General features: G+C 42.3%; 1 protein-coding gene across 2 annotated transcripts; it reads left to right on the top strand.

Moving 5' to 3' along the window:
* The first annotated feature begins 1,366 nt into the window (after window positions 1-1,366).
* On the top strand, window positions 1,367-22,028 carry LOC101942537 (torsin-1A-interacting protein 1). Of its 2 annotated transcripts, XM_005290764.5 has the most exons (8): window positions 1,367-1,742; window positions 4,267-4,341; window positions 5,978-6,052; window positions 7,163-7,210; window positions 13,342-13,500; window positions 16,847-16,909; window positions 17,499-17,561; window positions 19,425-22,028. In XM_005290764.5, the coding sequence occupies exons 1-8, from the start codon at window positions 1,382-1,384 to the stop codon at window positions 20,225-20,227; spliced, it is 1,647 nt and encodes a 548-aa protein (XP_005290821.2). In that variant the 5' UTR covers window positions 1,367-1,381; the 3' UTR covers window positions 20,228-22,028. The 2 variants fall into 2 exon arrangements, with proteins under 2 accessions (XP_005290821.2, XP_042707246.2); XM_042851312.2 differs by lacking the exons at window positions 5,978-6,052; window positions 7,163-7,210.
* Window positions 22,029-25,401: the final 3,373 nt, after the last annotated feature.

Genomic DNA, 25,401 nt, shown 5'->3' with positions numbered 1-25,401 from the left:
GCGGGGCCAGGGGCCATGGAGGGTCCTCTTTTTTTATTTGTTACATATGGTAACCCTAGTAACCCTACCTTTGCTATAGCTAGAAGTCCATCTCATTGCCTTCACTGGCACGCTTGTGTGGGTCTAGCTTTTGCATTTCTCTCAACAGGGGCAAGGCAGAGACCAATCAACGTCACTTTTGTTGCTAGTTCCTTTCATAAGCCATTCCCTCCGTGTCTTCCACCCCCCCCCCCCCCCGTTTGTTTACCCAGGGACTGACTGAGAAGCTTCCCAGAACCATTCCCAATGCTTAGGGTTTGGATTTTCCAAAGCTACATGTGGGGTCATATTGGATCCAAGAGCACCATCAGGGGAGGGAGAGGGTTGGGGTGAGCCTTTTTGAACGCCCATTTCAGAGGCTATAGCCCAGCAAATCTCCAGGGCAGCAAGAACCCACCCTGCTCAGCTTGAGCATTGGCTTGCTAAACCCAGGGTTGTGAGTTCAAACCTTGAGGGGGCCATTAGGGATCTGGGGCAAAAATCTGTGTGGGGACTGGTCCCGCTTTGAGCAGGGGGTTGGACTAGATGACCTCCTGAGGTCCCTTCCAACCCTGATATTCTATGATGCTCGCTCCTTTTTGGGGAGGGCTTCCCCCTCCCCCTTGACTCGCTGGGGCAGCCACTCCCACTGCCACTCTCCCATAGGTGCGGGAGCTAGGCGAGCTGCTGCACCCCCCTGCCTTGAAGTGGTTCCCATCACATACAGGGTTTACAGTTTGGTTCAATGGCTCTCAGCACCCCCACGACACAAATTGTTCCTGTGCCCGTTCGCTTGGCCCTTGCTTTGCCCAAGTGCCTGGAGGGGGGATGGTAGAAAACGGGGCAAAGGGACTTCCATGGGGAACTGTGGGTAGGCTGACCAGATGTCCCGATTTTATAGGGACGGTCCCGATACTCTGGGCTCTCTCTTATATGGGCACCTATTACCCCCCCCCCGTCCGGATTGTTCATACTTGCTGTCTGGTCACCCTAACTGGGGGGATCACCCCCACTGCCAGGCCCCTCCTCTGGGGGTCAGGGGACGGAGGGAGGATGGAGAGAAACGGGTGGGAGGGAAGGAAGGATAGAAAAGGGGGTAGAGGGGAAGAAAGAGGGAGCTGGGAGGGGATCGACAGACCCAGCTCTTGACTGTTGGGCAAAGCTGCTGCTGGAGCCGTTTCTGGGATGGCGGGGATCAGGTTTCTCCCTAGCTGGGATGGGAGCGAACAGGGGCCGAGAAAGCCAGGCCACGCGGGCGCGTTCGGCCTTGGGTGGGGGTGCTGCTGCATCACGTCCCGTGACTTGCTCCCAATGAGGCGGGAGGCCGCTCCGGAAAAGCACAGCAAGAGAAACGCCCCTCAAAATGGCGACCACCCGGAGGCACGGGTCACCCCAAATAAACTTCCGCCCCTCAACATGGCCGACAGGAAGTGAGATTATCGAACCAGCAGAGCCTATCACCAGCGGGCTGCAGTGCGGCGCCTTCAGCCCGAGGAGGAGCGCAGCGGAGGGGCGTGTCCGGATGGAAACGCTGCTGGCGGAGGAGGCGTTCCGCGAGGACGAAGGTGGGAGAGCGGGGAAGGAGCGAGCGCTGAGAGGAGCCTATTATCTGCGCTCCAGGCAATCGCTGCGCCAGGGAGCGGTGGAGATGCAGACACGGCAGAGAACCGGGGCCAAGCAGCCGGGGCCGGAGACCAGGCGGCGGGACGCCGAGGCTTCGGAAAGTGAGTGACTGAGGAGCGGTTGCCGACCCGCGCTGTTGGTGCGGGCGGGCGCGCGTCGCGCCCCTGCTGCATCCTCTGGTTCAGGGCACGTTGGGGTGCGGTGAAGGGACGCGGGCGGGGGCCTCGGAGCGCTGCGGGATGCCCAGGGGGAGGGAGCGATGTAATGAGGGGCGCGGGCATGATCCTATACCAGCGTGGGGTGGGGGGTAGGCCGTGCCCCGCTCGCCCGGGAGGGGAGGGCGCCCTGGTCCCTGCCTCACCGGTCCTTGCAGCCGGTCGGGCTCGGCGGGGCGGGGTCCCGAGGGAGGGAGGGTGTCAGGGTCCTGAGCCCTTATTGGGTTCAGTGAGAGCTGCCGTGCTCAGCATCTAGGCTGGGGATCGGGGGGAATCATCACCGTGGTGGGGGTCACGGTGCACCCCGTGTGCGTGCATGCTGGACCCACCACGTGCGGGGCTCCCCAGGGGAGAGGCACCGCTTGGCTGCAGCACGCTGGGGCTGGGTTGGGTTTCCTTTTCCCGTACCCCGCGTCTCAGCTTCTCCCCGAGTTTGCCTGCTCAGTGTCCGGAGGGGACAGCTTAAATGCAGCAGACTTTACTTCTATCATTTGCAGCTAAACGGCTTCAGAGGGGCAGGTGAATGAAATGCAGGCAGCAAAAGTCTCCTTCGCTAGCATGAGGGGCTTTACACGCTTCCCTTAAAACTGTTTCCAAGATAAGGAAGGCTGGGCAGACCCAGGTGGGGAAGATGGGGCAACCTGGCTCCATCGGAATCGTTAATGTGACAGTGACATCTGGCCAGTAAACTAATCTGGTTTAAGCAAATCAGTTGTGCTGCAAGAAACGGGATAGGGCCAACTGGCTTTTGAAAGCAGAATAATAGCTTTATTTTGGGTACAATTAAATTCCATTCTCTTACCTGCTTGCAGGTTTTCTTTCATACAGTCAATGTGTATCCTTTGTTTCTAGCAGGGTTGCCATTTTAAGGAGGGTAGAGTTTGCTATTAACCTTCAGTGGCCTGGCCTGTCTGAGGCAGGGAGAGAAGAGATGTGGTACAGAGGACATTCAGCTTGGACATTGCGCTGAGCGTTTTCCCACCAGTTTTTGTTTATGGTAAAAATCTTTAGGGAATCTACATGGAGACGGTTGAGTTGTGCAGTGTGCTACATTCTTCTTAGCTGTCTCCCCACAACATAACTTTGTATCCAACATCAGTTTTCTTTCAAAGGACCAGAAAGTGTTAAAAATACACTATCTGCCAATGAATTGTAGTTATCAAATAGTTGACATGCTACATTAAAGTTGTATAGAAGGTATTTTTTAAAGTGAATCCCCAAAAGACTGGAATGACAAAGCTGAAGTTACTTGTACACCATTAATTCAGCCCCCTTGTAAATATTTATTACAATACAATACTTAATTATATGATTGCATACTTTTTGTGGGCTCCTGCCTCGTTCATTGTGCAGGTTGGACTCTGCACTGTGAAAGCTTAATTTTGCTACTCTTACTCGTGTGTAATACCATATGACTTACGCAGTAACATTCATCTTAGTGAGTAAGGATAGCAGAATTGGACCCTGTTTGTAAAGTATGTGACATTTATATTTAAATAGCTCACTGAAACAAGTGAAGAGCCAGGTTGTGTGTTATACAATTGCTATGTCTGTTGACATGGAACACTTCCTCAATGGAACTAAAACATACTCAAATATTTTTAACTAAATAACTTGTAGACTTGATCCTCCACAGTGAGTTCACTCTCACCTTATTCCCTGTGCACCAGAGACCAAATTTTGCTCTGTTACTTCAGTATAAATTTAAAACATGGAATTCAGCTTTACTTTGTATCAGTGTTAATTGGTAAGCAGGCCTGCCTCATTCTCCATGTAGTAAATCTAAAGTGCGGTAAAACTTCTGGCTTCTACATAGTTCTAGATTTGTGCATGAGAGGGGGCTACTTTTATAGCTGCTCTCTTGCAAAGTTCTTCACATCCCTTAATGTATTTCACACTTCTCTGAATAGTTGTTTCAGGCTGTCTGCCGACTTTGTCAGGCTTCATTACATCTGTTTCCAGTCAGCTCACAGTTTGAATGTTCTCTGTCTAACCATAAGGGGTTGAGACTTCATTTTTTATTTTTGTTTTTGTTTTTAAGAACCAGTTTAGTTTCTGGTAGGGATATAAATACTGTTTAAAAAGTTATTTAATTTAAATGGTTAATTGCTGAGATCTATTTCCTCTCCTATCCTTACACTCTTAAAATTAAGCAGGAAGGCTTAAGTTGAATAGTAAAGCCTGTGCATTTCAATATTTGATGACAATTCTTTTATGCACAACTTGCGTCTCTTATGTGGTTATATGCGTGACTTTACTAATTCAATCTCAGTGCTCTTATAAACTGAATAAAAATTGAATTTCCAACTGATTCAGACATTTTTATTTCTATAGATACGTGTATACTAAATTACCTGTTTGTTTCTAAAGTACCTGTTTTTTTTTCTTTTTTTCTGTGAATGTTTTGAAGACAAAGTGTCCACATACAGAACCAGAAGACAAAGGGACAACACAAATTACAACAGCCAGACACACTTGACAGAAGGTAACAGTGGGCTTCCTTTCCCAATTAGAGGAAGTCTTCCCCTCCTGGATCTTATGAATTGCTATCCAATAATAAATTAGTTCCTTAAAATATCTACAATACCCAGTTTCAATAATTTACCTATCTGCAGAGAAATACTAGACTTCACTCTGCAGTATTACATGTCTTCTTTCAAGTACTTAAGGTAGGCACCACTAGATTTTAAATTGCTATTGTACAGTAAAAGCACTGTTGTGCTCTTTCAAATACACCTTAACAGGATAGTTACTGTGAAAAAGGTATCCAAAGCCCTTTGCAAGGAAATTAGTAGGAGTCTGATTCAGTTATTTTTTTGTATAGTCTTCATTATTTTATGATTAATAAAAATATAATATTACAAACATATTTATAATATTGAGGCCCCTTGGGTCTCAGCACATAGTTTAGATACATCAAAATCAAACATTTGTATGTAGGATTCTGCTAGACAAAAAAACAGTATTTATTTGTTGTTCATACAGTGAAGTATTCTTGAATCAACGATTGGTTTCCTAATCCACTGGTGTTCAATTATTCCACATGATTAGGAATTAGAAGGATGGGCGATTAGAAGGATGGTATTACTAAACAATTTTTTTTAGGACTTGTTATCTTGCTTTTTTATTGATCTCTGGGCCTCTTTGATGCTTTAGCCTCTCTAGGATTAGGGTTTTTGGGGAAGGTTGGGTGAGGAACTTCACTTCCTCTTTAGCTCCTCGATGACATATGGGGAAGTTTCATGGAGCCTGATCATTGATTCTTTAGGATTGATCTAGGGGCAGATTTTGGGGCAGGATCAGACATTGCTTCATTTAGAGAAGTTTGGTCTGACGCATGCGGTGAATGAATGACTTCAAAGCATGACCTGTCTCAGTCCCTGTCATAGAATCTTATGCTGTCACTCATTCCGGACTGCGTTCTGCCTGTCCTGCACCTTAAGCAAGTGCAATTTTTGATCTTCAGATCCAGAGCACTGGCCAGTACCCCTTGAACTAAATGAGTGACTGCTTGAGGTAGTAGATTGTAAGCTTCTGTGTAGACCAGCTATTAGAGGGTGATGAGGCACACACTTTGTCAGTGGGTTTTTCAGCTATTTGCTATATGGCAGAAGAATGCTGAGACTTGAGGATCCTGGGATTAATTCCAGCCTCCAGAGGGAAGTGTCCTCTAGTGGTAATAGACCCTTCTGCCCCATTCCCCTTGCTTGTCTCTGCCACTCTCAGCTCCTGTTCCTGTCCCCGCATCCCCTTTGCTTCTGCTCCCACTTTGCTGCCCATATCCTGGATACACTAGCCACTTCTTGTCCTGCACAGACCCTGCAAACCTCAGGAAAATTGCCAAACTGGAGTTGTGGACTTGAGAAGACCATGTTCTTGAAGAGATGGAGTGGAGGTTTAAAGTACTTGTGGGGGAGGAGTGACTGCTTTGGTGACTCCCTGATCTTATTTGCCATACCCAACAGTCTCATAAGAGTTAACAGTCCAGCCAATCAGAAACTAGCATATTTATAGAGTTTTTTCTCTGGTTAGCGGAAGTGTGTCAAACTGTTCTATAAACCCATCAGAACCCAGTTTTTCAAAATGTTACACTTTTAATGTATTCCTCTCCCTTGTTTTAGGGAGTGAAAGTGCATTTGGCATAGTAGATATATCGCCTTTGGTTCGACCGAGTATAAGAAAGAGTCGACAGACAGGTAAATTAACTTTTAAACTTAAGGGATGGGGTTTTCGCTACTTGCAATATAATGTTAGTGAAACACACACAGGACTTGTAGGAGCATAGTTCAGTGATCACAGCAGGGAGTGGGAATTAGGGGATCTCAGTTCTATTTCTGACTTTGCTGTTGACTTGCTGTATTATTTTGGGCAAGTCACTTAATCTCTCTGCACTTTGCTTTTTTCTCTAAAAATGGGGATGGTACGTTTCTATCTCACAGGAGTTTGTGAGGATTAATGTATGTATGTAAAGATCATCAGATGGAAAGTGCTATACAAGCATATATTGTTTTACAGTGCATGAGTTGCAGTAATAGTTGGCTGGGATATTGCAACATATAGTAATTGAGTCAGATAGCATTGTGTGATTTTGTAAAAGCACTGAGTAAATGCTATGACCAATAGTATCTGTAGTTATGCAAGCTAAGAGAAGGGTAATAAGATCTCATGATTCAAGATATAAATTAACAAGGAGTCCGGTGGCACCTTAAAGACTAACAGATTTATTTGGGCATAAGCTGTTGTGGGTAAAAAGCCACTTGTGAAGAAGTGGTTTTTTTACCCATGACAGCATATGCCCAAATAAATCTGTTAGTCTTTAAGGTGCCACCGGGCTCCTTGTTGTTGTTATGGATACAGACTAACACAGCTACCCCTGATAATGGAAGATATAAATTGACTCTCACAAAAGGGTTGGGAAGGGATCCCTCCCAAACCATCCAATGTATAGCATTACACTTCACCAAATGCATTATTGGGATTTGGCAGTATCTTCTCTAAAGCATCAAACATAGACCACTGCCAGATGCAGGTTACCGGGCTTGATGGACTAATGGTTAGGTGTAATTTGGCACATCCCGTGTTTCGTTAAAAAACAAAAATACGAAGGACATAATGAAGTTTTAATTTGCCAACCTCTGGCGGTTGGGAGGGGAGCTAGGTCTGTTTTACAAGTGAGTGTGCAGCCTTTGCAGTGTCCTGAGAAATGTATCAGTCACTGCATCAGATAACCACAGCACGAACATGACTGCTGCATTTCCTTCCTTTTTTTCTGTTGTTAATCTTTCTTGTGTTGTTTTGCCGTACAGAAAACACGGTCTCCAGTGCAAGTAGAGATTTCAAAAGGAATGAGTCAGGTTGGTTCAAGTGACTTTTTTTCCCCTTTAAATATTCTGGTCTGCTTACTGTTATAGGGTTGTTTCTGTGAGTTTTGTTTGTTACAACTGTTATGCCAGAGAGAGAGAGTGAGAGCACATGCAGAACAGAACGTTGCCACTGGAGTTTGCTGCTACTTGAAAAATGCCGAGATGTTGAGTGTTCCAAGTATAGACCTTTGACAATGTTCTATTACAATGACTTCTTCTGATTTCCTCCCCTGCCCCAATACAGTAAGGTTGAGGTCTAACTGCATGACGCTAGAAGCTGATTGGGTGGATTTTTCTTTCGAAAGGATTTCAGTTTACTCAGAACTGCATTTGCTATGAGACCCCCATGAGTAGAACTGAAACTTAAAAAACAGTATCCCAGTGCAAAAACTTCAAATAGCATGTGACACAGTTGCAGCAATGACGCTTAGTGGTTTAAGCATAGACACTTACTACAGTGACAGGACGGGTTCTCCCATTGCTGTAGTTAATCCACCTCCTCGAGAGGCAGTAGCAGGGTGGATGGAAGAATTCTTCTGTTGACCTTGTGCTGCTTACAATGAGGGTTAGGTCATCTTACCTATATCATTCAGGGGTGTGAATTTTTCACACCCAGGAGTGATATAGATTGGTCAACCTAGCTTTTTAGAGTAGACCTGGCCTCAGGTGTCAGCTATATATATATTTTTTAAGCTATATATTTAAAATTTATGTAAATGAACAAAGATTAAGAAGGTTATAAATGTCAGTGCTCTTATTGTTTTAAAAACAAAACCCTCCATTTTATAAGTGATTTTTGAGCTAAAGGCATGTTTTGGGTGCTGGAAGTATTTGTCATTTGGCTTCGTGCCTCGTTGTCTTTACAGTTATTACGATAACCACATTCTATATTGTATCTTATACACTGAATAATTTTGCAGATATAATCATGTTGCGTAGTGGATTTTGATACTGTAGGAGTGGCTCAGCTCTATACCAGTTTTAAAAACTGGATTCTGAAGAATTTAAAGAACAGTCTTATATGCTTTGGCTATCAGAACATACTCTAGAAATGGTAGTTTTCAATTGGCTGGAGTGTTACCTACCGTTGGGTGTGTCAAATAAGATCAGTCACCCAAAGAGGGATGCTCTGAAGATCCACCATGTAGGTAGGTGATAGGCCCTGTCTAAAGCTGCTGATTACAGCAGTCTTGTGTTAGGTGTGGCTTGTTAACTCCTCCATTCCTATAAGGGAGGTGGGAGTGATACTCTGGGCAGAAGGATCCAGGGTCTGGAACAGTTGGGGCCAAAGGGAAGAACCTAGGAACAGCCAAGTCTGAGGTCAAGGCTCAGGCTGGAATTTGTTTCCCTTTTTGATAAAGCCAGGGTCCAGGCAGGGTGAGAGTTTGCTGTACTAAGAACAGGTTAAAAATGCTACCTGCTCACACAATAACTTTTTCCTCCCCAGTCAGGCAGTTTGCCTTACTAGCTGGTGAAATTAGGCAAGATTTATACCCTAGTTCATATCTGAGGTTCTACTGTAATAAGTAATTAATAGACTGCTGTCCCATCACTTAAAGCATCTAGAACTACAGTGTACTGGAAAATATACTGTAGGAACAGTCCTACCCTGGTCCCTGGTAGATGGGATAATCAGCTTTTTCCATTACCAGTTTTCAAGATTTTAGAACATCAACGTCATGGATCAAGTGCAAGACCTTCCCGCAAATCTAGGGAAGATGGGTTTTCAAGACTGTTGCAATATGCTATCAGAAAAGTAAAAGTAAATAGTCAAGGAACTCAAGACAGACTGCTCACATATTCAGAAACCCCTACTTAAAAAAAAAAAAAGTGCACGGAGTCTGGTTTGCACCACACTCAGCTTGATCAGAAAACTAGACTAGTCAGTTTCACTTTCTTAGATTCACGCAATAGCACAATTACATCTGGGTTTTGTGAGGGTGCCAGAGGTCCAACACTCTTGGGAAATATTTCACCACCAAAAGAATATAACACTGTTTTTGCTGAAGTGTTTATTATTTAAGTTTTCACAAAGACATTTCTTTATGCTAAGGGCTGGTCTACACACAGTTTAAGTACTGATTTACCTGTATCAATTAAAAACCTGATCGTTTGGATTGGTGCAACTCCACACTGTGGACACAATTATATGGGTATAAAGCTGCTTACATCCATATAGCTTATTTCCATAACAGAGTGTGAAGACAAGCCCTTTAATTTGTAAAGCTTTTCTTTCATGCAAAACCTACATTTGGGGCCTTAACTACTTGTCAATTCATCTTTAACATTCTTAGGCTATCCAGACGCTCATGCACTCCTAATAGTTTACACAACATACATGCAGGTGAATCGTGCAGATCATCTCGCTGTCTCTCTTTAGATGGAAGGAAAGAAAACAAAGAAAGTGATACTTATTCTAGGAACAGCTCACACCAATTTTTGTGCTAAATTTAAAATGTATTTTTCCAGCTTTAAAAATACTCTCCAGTTATCAAACAGTAAGAACAGCATAATGAAACATAAGATTAAAATACACTGCTGCAGCACATAAAAGCTGCAAATATGAAATCAGATGTCTATATTGTTCAATACAACAGTTCTTTAAATCACTACTATTACTTGAAGCAAAAATATAGCTATTAATTCCCTTACAGACTTTAGCAGTTCCAAAGAGTTTTAACCTGGCTGTAATCATTTGCTACTGACAGAAGTATGAGAAACACAGGAATTCACTCCAAGAGCAACTTTCAAAAGTTCAACTGTATGTCTTAGGCCCTATAACACTAATGGTTAATGGGGAGTCTCCTTTAACTCAGGTAACAGTGGTCTTGGAGAAACTGGGCTGTGTGGGGGATAAAATTAAGTAAACAGAAATCTCTGAAATAATAGCAAAAGGGTATAGACAGTCCTTTTCAGCTGTGTAAACCACAGCTTGTTTTCTTTTTACAAGGTTCAGTGTCAAGTTCCTTTTAAGAAACAAACCTTTGTTTCACAAACCCACCCTTAAAGAAATCATCTGCAGAATAAGCAGTTATTTGTCAACTGGAGGGTTTTTTCATAAGCTCTCTATTACAGGAACAAAAGTCACAGGAAAGAGGAAGATGCAGAGATCTGCAATTTCGCTTCCCTCATGAAACTCATAAAGCACAGTCCACTCAGCTTGTCTGTGTCCATGTGATTATAGGAGTAAATGCTATGACCAATAGTATCTGTAGCTATGCAAACTAAGAGACGAGTAATAAGGTCTCATGCTTCAAGATATAAATTAACAACGAGCCCGGTGAGACCTTAAAGACTAACAGATTTATTTGGGCATAAGCTGTTGTGGGTAAAAAAACACTTCTTCACAAGTGCCCAGCTTATGCCCAAATAAATCTGTTAGTCTTTAAGGTGTCACCGGGCTCGTTGTTGTTGTGGATACAGACTAACACAGCTACCCCCTGATACTTGAAGATATAAATTGACTCTCACAAAAGGGTTGAGAAGGGATCCCTCCCAGACCATCCAATGTATAGCATTACACTTCACCAAATGCATTATTGGGATTTGGCAGTATCTTCTCTAAAGCATCAAACATAGACCACTGCCAGATGCTGGAGGGGGACATGCTATTTACTTACAGACTCACACACACAACCCCACCACCACCACCACCACACACACGGCTGGGAGAGGGACAAGCTTGCAAACTCAGTCCGACCCCGGGAAAGAAGCTGCCTGCAAGGAAGCTGCTGGTGCTGAGGAGGGAGCTCAGCTGCTGGATCTGAAGTCCCAACTGCGCTTTGTTCGGCATTATGAACATTCCAGAGTTATGGACAACTTCCATTCCCAAGGTGTCCGTCACTCTGAGGTTCTACTGTAATAATCACCTTACAAATAGCCATTCAATTCGTTTTGTAAACATCACAGATTTTATTACTTCAAAAAGATAGTCCATTAGTAGAACTAATTCACTTCTTTTATTTTGCACTGATGTATTCATTTTGTAGATAGGAAATTCCTATTACATTTAAACAGGATGTTTAGAACCCAAGATACTACAAAAATTGTCTCCACTTGCTCACTTTCTAGAGTAAATCCTAATCTATCAGACAAACAATTTAGAGTGAAGCATATAAATTCCTTTTAAATAGGCAAACAGACGGCTATTGAATCACTGACTGACACTGTTGCAACAGAAGCAATTTTTTAGTAGTTAAATCTCCTGGAATCCCCAAAGAATTCAATAGAAGTAAAGCCCTGTCTGAGCTTGTATTGTTTTTTGAGAAGTTTGAAAGCTGTACCTATTTCTTGCATGCTATTGGGGCATAAGATAGCAGTCTTCCCTAAACTGGCCTTGGTGGCCACCGTGAGCCACAGTGTTTGCATTATATAGGGGAGTTTTTAACTATTAATTGCAAATTTAGGCTTGGAAGAAGCCCCGGTACATTTTTAGAAGTGAAGATTGAAAGAACTTAATGTAGGAAGGCAAAACTGAGATCTTGAGCACAGTTTGAGAGCAAATGATTATGAACCGCTTCTGCAGCTATCGGCCATGTAAAAATACCTGGCCTAATGGATTTGTTGTGAATACAGTGGTGACTGTGACACACTGTAAGAGTAAAAAACTTTTGCTAATAGTTGCTATACCCCTTTTTATGTAAGTTCTAAACTAACCCCCTCCTTTGGAGGTAATGGGGAGCTGTAACTGCAGAAAAGTCTAGTGTAGCGTAGATATTACTGCAGAAATCGGTAGTCTTGGGGGTCCCCAGTAATGGGCCGTAGTAGCATCAAGAGGCTTCTTGCCTCTACCAGCACCATTTCCCCCTACTATGTGTTGATCCTTGACTTTTTGCAACCTTGTGTTTCAATCTGAGATTCCTACTTGTGGACTGAGATTTTAAAACAAACCAAAAAACCACATTTATCAAAGGGAAATAATTGTATTTGTGGAAGGAATATTAAACTTTATGCTTCAGGGCTTAAGCCAATCTATAACTACTAGAGATCAGGAAGAGACTGAACATGGGGGTCATATTACTCCACATCTGCCAGTTGTGAGGTTCTTACCCCTACCTTTGAAGCATCTAGTGTTGGCCACTGTCAGAAATGTGATAATGGACTAGATGGACCTCTGGTCTGATTCAGTCTGGTTGTTCCTATCCAACTCTGTTCACTTAGAGCTCTCAGGTTTGTTTAGACTGAGGCTCCTGAATTGGAAAGCCCATGACTTCAGTAATACTTCACAAAAGAATATTGCATTGAATCTTTAATACAAACTTAGAGTTAAATATAACTAGGGGGTGGGTGTGAAACTGAGAGTTAATAATTATCTCATACAGATGAGAAGTTTGTCAACTAAGATTTGAAATGAAAAGGAGTAATATAGAAGAACTGTTTTAGATGGCAGGAACTGCAGAATTGGCAATGATATTTTTATGAAGGAATGCTGAGAAGGCTGGTATTACACAAGGCAGGAAGGGGCTATTTCTTTAACAAAAACAAAAAAAACCCTCTTCAAACCTGTATTTATTTTTGTAGCCTTAAGAGACTACAGTCAGTCTGAATTGGTCACCTTTCGCCTTCGAGGCGCTGTACAGCTCTGCTCTTCCATTCACGACCTCTTCTCTGTTCGTGCCCCATACTTTGTCAGCCCTGTGCATTTGGTCACCCTTTTGATTTCCTCCCACGGTCAGCTCTGTGCCATCTATCATGCTACATCCCTACTGAATGCCTGAAATATCCCTCTGATTCTGTGCACCATATGGTGGTACCTCCCTCTTTCAAATCCTTCTCCTAGCTTGATTCTCTTGGTTGACCTACCATCTTGCTGGACTTTGCTCCTTCCAAGTATTAACATTACCCAAGGGAGAACTGTAGTGCCCAAACAGTTACACAAGTTGGCAAAATAGCAACTAAACAAGATATGTACATCCAGTAGTTTATCTTACAACTTTTCCTGTTGTAGCCTTCAACTTTTGGTGTCCCATGGTTAGTGTAGGCCATAAACTTCTTGAGACAGGGACCTTTCCTTTTATTCTGTAAAATGTCATGCACACAGGTAGTGCTGTGGCTATATATAATAGCCTTTGAGTTGTGTGGCAAGCAGTTCTTAATCTTTATATAACCTGTTGCCTTTGCAGATGATGGGGAGGAAGAGGAGGAAGACGAAGAGGATGCTGATGGCTACAGTGATGACAATGAATCTGAAAATGATGAAGAAAATTTTAGGAAGACTAATGTGTATCAACCACCAAGAGATAATGGAAGTGATGTTTTGCAATCGTCCCTTCTGTCAAAGGGTTTGTCTCCAATGATTATTAGTTCAGTTTTTTAAACTTGTAAACTTTGGGCCAGAACAAAGCAAAACATAACAAGATATCATTACAGTACAGAACTGTATACATGGCAGTACAGTTTTGTAGTTCAGTGTAGCATTCTGAAAATGTGGGCAGAGAGAACAACTGTTTGATATGTATGAAATATTTATGCAGTTGAGACAAAGTGGGTGAGGTAACGTCTTTTATTGGACCAAGTTCTTGGTGAGAGAGAGAGAGAGAGAGGCTTTCAAGCTACATAGAGCTCTTCTTCAGCTGTGGGGAAGGTACTAAGAGTGTCACAGCTAAATGAAAGATTGAACAGATAGTTTATGCTAACTACTTATGATATATTGTAAGGGACCATTCAAGGTGAAGTGGGCTATTAACACCCCTGAAGTCATAGGACTAAAAGGGGGTTAGTGGGTTACAGATTGTTGTAATAAGACATACATTAGTGTCTCTTTATTAAGACCATGATTTTTAGTGTCTAGCAAAGTTATGAATTTAAGCTCCCAGGCTCATCTTTTGACAGTGTTGTGCAGATTTCCTTTGAGGATGAGGACTGATAGGTCAGATATAGGGTGATCGCTTTGTGAAAAGTGTTTGCCAACAGGTGATCTGGTATTTTTGTCTTTTTCCTGTGTGAGTTCATTTGAGAGCTTAATTACTGGTTTCACCACATAGTTGTTGAGGCATTTAATGCACTGGATAAGTAGGACCCATGGATCTTGAAGGGTGTTTTGTGTGGTGGTGGTGTTGATCATTGTATTAGTGAAGATATGTCTGCAGGTTTTGCGTCTGTTGTTCTGGCTGGGTCTGGTGCCGTTTTGAGTTGGTGTGCCCTGGTCTGTGGTGTCCTGGGCTTCTGATGATGGACATTTGCCATCTCTTGCTGGAGGTTGTCATCTTGCTGAAAAGTAACAAACATGTGACACAACATAGTAGCCAAAATTCATTTTCTAGTCTGCTTAAATCCTGTTTAAACATGAGAAATCTACTATAAATAATTTAAATATAATAAAGTTGAAGTTCTCCTACTTTTATTAAAGGAGTACTGTTAATTTGAAACCTAGTCAGTTGAAAAAAGCTCCTTGACAATTTTTGTGGATTTATTTATTTATTAATTAAATTATCACTATACTGTTGTGTTAGGCCAAAATGCTCAAAAGAGAAATCCTAAATTTAAGTGCACGTATAGGCCCCGGTCCTGCAAACACTTAAGATACATGCTTGATGAGACTCATGTGAGTAACTTTACTCATATGTGTTTCCAGGAGTGGGGCCATAGCTGCTTAATTAAGTGGCCTTATTTTTTTTTCTAGAAGAGCTGAGTTACTGACCGCTCCCAAAGACTCCGGCAATGGAAACTGACTATACCAAGTGCAAATAAAGTGATGAAAGAGAATTTTTTCCTCTACTCTTTCTCAGTTATAGGCATCTTAGATGTGACTTGTAACAGTATGAAAAGACTTTTAGACAGAAGTGGGTTTTTTAAAGTTGAGGGCCCCTTTAAGACATGATTTAAGATAAATTGATTTGCAGTTTCTACAACTGATACTAAAGTGTATGAATAGATACCCTGGTGGAGGACTGGTGATTGAGGACTGGTAATAGATTATGGTATGAAGCCAGTCAGGTCAAAATTGAATCAACTTGCTATATGATTGCTTCCCCTGAAGATCAGGGGAGCAGCCAGGTGCACCAACCTGACCAAGCATGGAGATGAACTGGACTTGGGAGATGAGAGAGGAAGTGCATGCAAAAGCAGAGCTGTGCTGGCCTTTGTTCAGTTTCAAGGAGGTGGTGTATAGCACCTACACAGTCTATATGCTTTAGCACCCTTGCCCCTAGGCATGACCCCTCAGACTTCAGGTGCATGGTGAGGTGGCTGCCCTTGTTATTAAACAAGTGGTTTTGGTTCCAAAAGGCATTAGTCTGGTGGTGCCTCTCATGAGAATTAATTTCACTTTAGTTATAACTTTCCATCCTCTGCTTAGAACTCCAATGACTGAATTCAAAGACTAGGAAGTAAAGACAGCTAAGGGCTGGGTCTACACCGGGGGGGGGAGGGGGGGGATCGATCCAAGATACGCAACTTCAGCTACGCGAATATTGTAGCTGAAGTCAAAGTATCTTGGATCGAATTACCTGGAGTCCACACGGCGCGGGATCGACGGCCGCGGCTCCCCCGTCAACTGCGCTAACGCCACTCGCTCTGGTGGAGTTCCGGAGTCGACGGTGAGCGCGTTCGGGGATCGATATATCGCGTCTTAACGAGACGCAATATATCGATCCCGGATAAATCAATTGCTACTCGCCGATACGGCGGGTAGTGAAGACGTACCCTAAGAGTGTAGATAGGGACAGGCTGCATTAGAAAGAAGTGACTGTTTTAAATCTCCCCCTGCATCCCAAATGCCAAGCTGCCCTTTGAGTAGCAGTTTGGAAATACTATGTCCATGATTGATTTGTCTCCAAATTGGTCAGTGTCTGTTAAATTTATGATCTCTGTTCATTTTATTGTGGTGCTGCTTCTGTGATTTGAATGTAATCCTATGCTGAATTTCAAACAATGAGCAGCCACCAATGAGGACACTGCCCAATGTGATGGGCATGTGTGGCTGCAGCTGAACAAATACTGTGTGTTGAAGTATTAGACATGATTCATAGCATTCATGTCCCATATGTTCACTTCTGAGTGTTCGTTCTCATAAACCTCTGATAAGGGTCAATAGTTTTAGGTTATCTCCTGGGATTCTGGGCTACCCTTCTATTACCCATTCATCTTCCTTGCTCAGATTCTGCGTGCCAGTTTCTGCTAGCATCCTCCACTCTCTCTCCATCTGTGACTATGCATCTATATACCTATCTATATATGAGATCTTTCATCTTTGAGGCAATTGCTGTGATTACACAGGATTTATTTGACTCAAGGAGACATAAATGTAGGTGGTTTTGTACCATGTGAGTAAACATTACATGTGCCCTCACTGAAACCATAACAGATAACTGCATGGTGTGCACATGTTGATGGAATGCAGTTTACACTATCCTTTTCAGGAGTTATTTTTTAGTATCTTTTACTGTCTCGTATTTTTTACATAAATACTCCCAAGGCTCACTTTGATATAAAAGCTTGCATTTTGGGTTATAAAGCACTATCTGGTCCAGTTTTCTGATGGTGTTACACAGCACATTGGTGGGCAGAAGTAACTTTGAGGACTGAGATTGTGCTTGACAAAACTACTTTTCTTCTGTTTCTTTAATCTAATATGGTAACGGTATTGCTTTAAATTATGCATATGTTTCTTCTGTTACTATGTTCCAGATCCCCCAACAGTTGTACAAAAACAACCAGTGTTTAACCAGACGATGACATTCAGGAAATCAAGTATGTGGATAAAACTCTGCCTCTCATTTACCTATGTATAGATTGATTGTTATTTTCTTTTGGTGGCTCAGCATATGAGGAGTTTGTTAGCTCTACATAAACATGTTTGGTTATTTGTGCTTTTCTGAAAAAGAGACCTGGGAGGCGTGTGGATGGGAAACTGAAGCTGGTCTGCCAGTTGAAAGAGATCAGTTTGCTGGCCTGAAACAGTTGTGAACATGCCATTGTATTTGTCTCTGGAGATGGGACAGGGCTGGCTTTGAACTCTTTGATGCAAACCTGAAATGAAATCCTTTCCAACTGATTATTTGTTACAGTAGCAGCTAGGACTGCTGAGTTCATAGTCCCTTCCTCACTTCTGTTAGTGAAACAATGCTGGCTAAGCAGTGTTCTCAATGAGGTCAGGTCATTTAACCTTTAATCTTTCTGCCTATTTTACTGTAGAATTCATCTACAAAAAGCAGAAGCTAGACTGAGTTTAGAGCTAAAATCAGTTTTCATATGATTTCTCACCCCTTCCATTGATAACTAGATAAATAGATCAGGATTCTGTCATCTTAACTCCCCTTCCCTCCAATCACTCCAACAGATGAAGCTGAATCTCAGGTTCAACCCAATACGCTGAAGAAGCATTCACAGCCTGCAGCCAAAAGTAAGATTTATGCTTGCAGATCTGTTTAATGTATGTATAGCATTTAACCATTTTTGTGCCCATCCTTGTATTCAAGGTCTTTAACTTGGTGCTATATAGTGGGTCCTGCTAGAACAGACCTGCATTACACATTACACAGAAGGTCTGGCTAGAGAATCTTGCCTGCAATGCTCGGGGATCAGCTGATCGCCATATTTGGGGTCGGGAAGGAATTTTCCTCCAGGGTAGATTGGCAGAGGCCCTGGAGGTTTTTCGCCTTCCTTCGCAGCATGGGGTAGGGGTCGCTTGCTGGAGGATTCTGAGCGACTAGAAGTCTTTAAATAATGATTTGGGAGTTCAACAGCTAAGTCAAGGGAGAGAATTCTTCCAGGAGTGGGTGGGTCAGGTTTTGTGGCCCGCATCATGCGGGAGGTCAGACTAGATGATCATAATGGTCCCTTCTGACCTTAGAGTCTATGAGTAATCCAGTTTATCAGGAGACATATTTTCAGCACTGAGGGAAAGATAACTCAAGAGGCCTCTTGTCTAATCTCTGATTTCCACCTGGTCTGCCCTCTACTCCTTTAATAAACTCTGGCATCAATATGAGATTAAATTTGGGGCACACATAGTGATAGTTCTGTGTTCCGTTGTTTTTTAAATTCGATGCTTCAAATTCAGTTGTAGTAATCTACAGAAAACTTTTGTCATCCTGTCTTCTGATATATTTAGGATCCAAGAAATGCATCTCCTTGCTATGGGTCTGATCCTGCTTACAAAGAAGTCAATGGGAGTTTTATTAGTGACTTCATTGGAAGTAGAATCAGACCCTGTAGGATTCAGGGAGAAGGAGAAGATTTTTAAAAACATGATACAAGCTTTTTTAACGTTAACAATAACCCTGGTTAATAGTTCAATCATTTTGTTAAATTAACATTTAAAAAAAACACTTGTAATCCATCTTCAAATGTGTGATTTCCCATGCATTTCCTGTGTCCTCTTCATCCTCTGCTTTTACTTTTTGCGTTCTCTAAATGAATAGATGAGACCATTTAACTTCTGGGTTCTTATGCACTAGCACACTGGTTCTCAAACTTTTTGTATTGGTGACCCCTTTCACATAGCAAGCCTCTGATAAATTAAAACCACATTTTTTATATTTAATACTATTTTAAAGTGATATTTGTATGTTTAATATCACTTTTCACAGCAGACTTACTAGCGCAGACTTCACAGCAGACTTGGTAGCTAGCTGGGAGGCATGTACTTGCAACCCCCACATAATAACAGTGCGACCTCTAGTTTGAGAACCTCGGCACTAGCACAATGCAGTAATGTTTGAGTTGCAAACAATGGCGAAGAATGTTCATTTTGTTTAAAAATGCCTTTGAGATTGGTTTCTATGGCTTTACTTTTTTCCTTTCTGTTGCCTTCAGATTTTGTAGAAGATTATTCTTACAAAACTTAAATATCAGGCCAGGTTTGACCTGCCTCTTTAAGATACATTTTACTGTGTTTTTAATAATTTATTCTTCTTTGATTAGATATAATGGTTAGAATGTGAGTGAGCAAAATTTTCAAAAATGCTTAAGTCCCATTTTCAAACTGACTTGTGTGTTTAAGTTGTTTAGGTGCTTTTGAAAAATTTACCCGATGTCTTGCATTACCCTGTAGTTTTTCCTCCAAGGAAGTTAAGTCCTTCTTTCTCACTCCAGGGTGTCTCCATTATCTTGTGGTGGTCAGTTGTTTATGGGATAGGAAAATGGGTCTTTTCAAATGTCACTGTTCACTCATCCACACTAATTGATTCCTCATTGAGCATGACTAAAGCATTTGCTTATTTTTAACATCCACCCCCCTCTCCTCCCATTCTCTTTTGTGCAGAGCCTGTTGGACAGTCCAGTGCAGGATGGTTTAGGATGTGCATTTTGGTATTAGCAGTAGCTTCCGTTACTGTTGTATGGCATGTCTGGAAGAATCAATCCTCTAAGACTTTGCCGAGGGAAGAAATCAAAGTTGTGCAAGCATTTGAGACCCAGATGAAGAAACTTAGGAATGTCTATTCAAATCAGGATCCAAGACTGTGGGAAAGAATCGAAATGTTCCTTGTGAAACGACTCAATACCACCCATCCCCACTCGCAGCCTGCCATCTTACTGCTCACAGCTGCTCAAGAAGCTGAAAAGTCTCTAAAGTGCTTAAGTAACCAGATTGCTGAAGCTTATTCCTCCTCCCTGAGTGCTGCCACAATCAAGATTGATGGGGCTGGTAAAGCCACGCTGGATAGCGACCTCGTCAAGCTGGAGGTAGATAATAAGCTAAGCTCTGGGTTCAAGGAAGGTAAAAAAGCAGCTGTGGTGCATCGATTTGAGTCTCTGCCTGCAGGCTCCACTTTGATCTTCTACAAGTACTGTGACCATGAAAATGCAGCATTTAAGGATGTAACTCTTCTGCTAACTGTCCTTCTGGATGAGAAGTCCCTGGGAAAGAACCTCAAGCTGCTGGATGTTGAGGAGAAAGTGCGGGATTTTCTCTGGGCCAAATTCACCAATTCAGACACTCCCAGCTCCTATAATCACATGGACACAGATAAGCTGAGTGGACTGTGGAGCCGCATATCTCACCTGGTCCTGCCTGTTTGGCCTGAAAATGCTCTTCCTAAGGAGGGCTGCTTACAGATGGATTAAATATAAGACATGGGAGGATAGGAAAACAGTGTTGTGGTATCTGGGCAGTGCAGAACTTAACTGCTGAGCTGAGGCAGCACACAATATTCTCTATGCAGAGCAAGGACTGGTAGGGTTGTTCCATTTAAAAGAATTGGCGTTCTCTCTAGACAATTGGAGAGTGTAAGTATGGAGCACAGCTGTTAGGTTGGTCCCTCCTCAGTAACTCATTGGGCCTAGTGCTCTGTAGGTAGAAATGTCTTGCCCCCATTGTAGAGCCATCCCTCTGTATGTAAAGCTATTCTTGTGTGCAGTAGACAAGTGTGTCTCTGCTGAAACTTTTCCAGCAGTAGGTAGTACTGCCATTGGGTATGGCAAGATAATGGGATCTAGCGGATTCTACAGACTTCTCTCCTGTCTCCTCTACCTACTTACAATCTACCAGAATAACATTCCCCTCTATTCTCAGAGGCTTAATTTTATTAATTGGCAGTAGAGATGGGGCTACATGCATCCAGCCATTGGCTTTCTTTCTCCAGCTGACCATGGCCTTGGGTATAAGTTGCCTCTGCATGTTTCCTAGACTGGCTGAATTGTATAGAAGATGTTCTGGTTCAGGAGAGACTTCTCAAAGCTGTTTCTGTTCTGTTTAGAAGAGCCTGGTGCCCCCTCTCGCCTCCTTCCTCCCCCCCAGCTTTGGAGGCTGGGATGAACGAAGTGCAAGTGATTGCTCCGGATGTTGTTAACACGTCAGTTAACAAAATAACCCCTTAGTGCATCTGCTCCCCAGAGCACCCAGGAATCCTCTGTTCTGCATCCAGTTTTAAGACATACAAATCTCAAGGAGGAAATGTTAAATGCTGTTCCAGTGTGTGCTAAAAAAGCCTCACCACACCCTTCTGAAAGGCCTAAGATGTGTACAGTCTGAACAGATTATTTTCGCTAGGTCCAAAGGTTTTATTCGAAAAGAGTATTTTTACATCAAGAGGATTTGTTTATTACTGTTGTAAGCCTTGTCCCAAATGACTCCCCAGTGTGTCTGCATAAAACCTGCTGCTTCCTATGTCAATTTTAAGAAAAAAAGATTTGATATGCATGTGTTGAACATATTTTATTGAGTGGCTCATGCCAAAAATCCCTAAAATTTACCACCAATTAAAAATCATGTATGTTTTTCTATACCCACAGAAGAATTGTCATACTTTCATGCCTCTCTACTGCCTAGTATCTCACCTTGGGTGTCTCTTGTTCCAGATCCATTCAATTTTCTTGGATTTGAAGGAAACTGCTCATGTTTAAGATACATTTTCTTATAGCTGTCAGATTGATGGCACTCTAACACATCCATTACTCAATCTTCCCTTTGCCTTGCTATAAAAGTCCTTAAAAGGGACTTCTCTGTAGGGGGTGAAAGGGCAGCTAAGTCCCCATGCTAAGACTACCAGAAAAGACACTGGTTTGCAATCTGAAATGAGCTGGATTAATGACCGGTGCAAGAAAACTCCATAGACTTGGAGCTGTGACCACTTATGCCAGTGGTGGATTTGGCCCTTCTTCTTTGAGAACTGGAAACTGACCATTAATTTGTTTTATGTAGAGGTATTTATACAGCAAAGAGACATGGAAGTGCTGCCATTTTATGTGTGTAAGACCTGCTCATGAAGAAAAGAGATTTAAATGTTACAAACACTTCACTGGACAAGTGTTTTTTTAAAATCGTATGTTAGTTTATCGGTTGGAAATGACCAGTGATGATTTGTAAATAATTTAAAGAAACTATTTTAGTAACCATTAAAAATAAATTTACCTATTTGTTTTATAACCTGTTCTAAGACTGCTGATAGAATTTTAAGATGTGGTCAACTTTTTTTTTTTTTTTTTTTTTTTTTTTACCGGCCAGTATTTTCAACTGTAGTTACCTCTGAAAATCAGTCCACTTTGATTTAGGTACTTAAATGTAGACTTAGGTGCCTGATTTTGGGCACCTAAACTTGACAACTTTGGCCAAGATCCTTGAATTATACGTAAGTCCAGACAGAGCTGTTTGGAGAGGTGGAGGCTGGTCTACGGAGACACCCCCCCCCTCCCTGCGCTGTTGCATAAACTTCATGAAAATAATCTTTGGCTAGCTGGGAGAAAGCCGCATCACATTGTAGATTGGGAATGTAGCTGGGAACTTCCCCTTATCTGGTGTTCTTGCATCATTTCTTACTAGGGACTCTGAATCGGACATACTTATTCTGGGTTGTAAATACGTTTGTCTGAGATTTTTAACCTTGTCAGCTGTCCTTTTCACCTCACCCAGACAGTTTGCATTCAGGCTGAAAACAAGAAGTTTGTTACCTGTTTTTAATGTAGAAGGCACCTGTAATTGCAGTTGGTTTTTCAAGATTGAGGGAAGAATGATGCAGTCTCTATTCTGCCACCTTGCAGGCTGCACTTCATTTCCAGTCTTTTTAGTAATTGGTATGATGGAAGTAATTCACAGGTGATTTCTTACCTATCTAAGCATTTCCACACAGGCCCAAGAGCTAGAAAACAGAATAATGCTTAGCATTTATAGGGCATGTCACTGGAGGATATCAACATGCTTTACAAGCATTAATTCGTTAAACTTCACTCCACCCGGCAATTATACTTTTTTCTTATTACTTCATGTACATTTGATGCTTGTGAAGTGTCAGTGACAGCCCTGGAGGTGGAGGTTCTCTATTGTATATCAGAACAGTTACAGCACAGACCTCAGAAGTGCAGCTTTCTCTACACTGTTCCAAGGTGCCCCAACCATGCACTGGAGAAAACGCCCTTAGGTAGCGTAGTCTCCTTGTCCTCTGTGAAACTGCATCTAGGAGACTAATGAGAGTGTTGGACCAGGAATACTAGTCCTAACAGGCCACTGAGCAGCTGTTGAAATAATCTCATGATCACAACCAGTACAGAGCAGGCTTGAGCTTATGACTTGGAGATGAAAGGCTCCATGTTCCTCTACCAATAATTACTTGAGCCACCCAATTCCCTCAGAAGGGAGCTGATTTTGAAGGGCTGAGTGTTTAGAAGAGCAATTTTTTTCTGTCTGAAAAGGTAAAATGAGACTTTGTTTAGTACATGCCTCTCTTTTACTCCTCACTGAAGATGTAAAGGAATATCCGATATTCTTTGGCTAGCTGGGATAAAGCAGCATCATGTTACATGTATGTAAAATGGAATATAGATCCAGATGTAGATTGCAGCACTTATCTCAGGGTGGAGAAATAAATTTAAAAGAGAAAAGCTGTAACCTGGCCCACATTTGACTGTTTGTATACCACCTCATCAGTCAGGTGAAGTGAGGGCTGTATACACCCTTCACATGGTGGCTGCTGACCATTGTCCTCTTCAGGCTTCCCTTTCCATTACAATGTCACTCCTGCCATTGAAAGTCTTTTCCAACCACTCCACAGCACCTTGGCTTCTAGAGCAGCCTCCTCACTGGAGGGTGAAGCTGAGTTGGATCTAGCTGTCACAGACCAGTGAACCCAACCCATGGAAATGAGTTAGTGTGCTCGCAGCAGCTGGAGCAAGGAAAGGTGTAATTCACCTGTGGCTGATAAAAAATGAAGTGCTACTTTGTGTTCTGCAGGCATATGCTGGAGTAGTGTTTTAAGCTTTGGTTGGAGATTCTGGGTGGCAGTTGGAACATCATCTTTAGTGTTTGCAAGTGAAAATGAAGGGGAGCTGAACCAATTAAAGTAGCATAAAGTGCTGTGTAAATACTGTGGCTATTAGCAGCCAGGGTCCAGTGGAGTCAGTCAGGAGGAAAACAAGTCAGTTATATCAGGGCAAAAACTCTGAAAGAGAGGAACCATAGTCTAAACTTAGAGGGAACATAGTTACCTATGTTACAGACAAATAATCAGTGCAATTGATTTGTTTTTAATAGTGATGAACAAAACCCCTCTAAACAGTACAGTATACACGGTAAGAAACAGCAAACTCAAACATAGACTGAAAACATACCCAATGACTGAACTGAAGATCGATGGCTTTCCATGTCTAAAGTGCAGTATTACAGATAAAAGTACTAGGAAAGGAAAAGAGTGTAGCATTATGAGAACCAGAAACATGGGCAAGTCAGTGTGTGGTGCCTAAAGGTGAAATACATGTAATACTGGCCATACATAGTAAATTGTTCAGGGTAGCGCATCAACAGAAGAGACTCCAACCCATCTCCCCTGTTTGTTGCTCTCTCCACCATTTCATCCAGGGTGGTTAGCTACCACTTCCAGTTACCCATCCCTGAACTTCTTGACCTGGGACCTTGCCTGAGTTCCTTTCCTCAGTAGGGACAGTTCAAACCATTCCTCTCGCTCTGGGCAGATGACTGGAGCTGTATGGTGACAGTGATGGATCCTGCCCCCCTGATCCTGTCTCCTCGCAGTGGTGGCCCCATCCTCCCAGCAGGGGGCTCTGCAGCAGTTCCTGCTTGTCCCATCTGCTAGCCCTGAGTTTGAGAATACAGCTCTCCCCTTCAGCGGTTTATGACATCACAAGTGCCTAAAACATTGCACAACCAATCAATACACTTTGTCTTTCACATCCTGCTCTGACTGAGTTGTCAGTAATGTTCTCTGCTGCTACAATGGGCACAGAAGAATCTTGAATTTGCTTTGCAGGTTAGTAAAAAGGGCTGATTTTTTTCCACATTTTTTCCAAAAATAAAAATGTGTATATCCAGGAATATGGAATCCTTACTTTAACTTTTTGTGTGTTGACAGGCAGGTACTTGGGTAGATTCTCAATTCGGTACACAAGTGCAGATGTGCACACATGTTGAGATAGATATATAGGTAAATGTTATAATTCGTAAATACACTGCTTTTTATACATTGTTGTACACCATCTGGGACATGGTTAATTGGCAGTGTACTATATACAGAAAAGAAAGCCTCCTCTTGGTGCATGCACACACAAACATGTAATCAAATTTTGTACCAAGGTATATAGATGACTGGGAAGCTCTATTTTGTATGATGATCAGTGTGTGCAATATCCAATACAAACAGGGAGCTAACATCTAAATACCCTACAGTACAGCTGTTCCTACTTTGTTTTATGAGCCCAGATCATACACAGGAAAATTTCATTTTCTTTATATAAATTTTCCAGTTCACCTTTTAAGATTCTAATATAAACATTGTATGTACCGTATTTTCCTG

This window comes from Chrysemys picta, chromosome 8 (assembly GCF_011386835.1).
Source record: "Chrysemys picta bellii isolate R12L10 chromosome 8, ASM1138683v2, whole genome shotgun sequence".
NCBI classification, from domain to species: Eukaryota; Metazoa; Chordata; order Testudines; family Emydidae; genus Chrysemys; species Chrysemys picta.
Note: the sequence above shows the minus strand (reverse complement) of the source record. Positions and strands in the feature narration are given on the sequence as shown.

What these genes read in the sequence shown, in the direction of transcription:
- LOC101942537 (XM_005290764.5), top strand. Translation starts at nt 1,382, where the DNA reads ATGGCGACCACCCGGAGGCACGGGTCACCCCAAATAAACTTCCGCCCC. An exon ending in CCAGACACACTTGACAGAAG is followed by an intron (nt 4,342 to 5,977) that starts GTAACAGTGGGC and finishes CCCTTGTTTTAG; the next exon opens with GGAGTGAAAGTGCATTTGGC. An exon ending in AAGAAAGAGTCGACAGACAG is followed by an intron (nt 6,053 to 7,162) that starts GTAAATTAACTT and finishes TTTGCCGTACAG; the next exon opens with AAAACACGGTCTCCAGTGCA.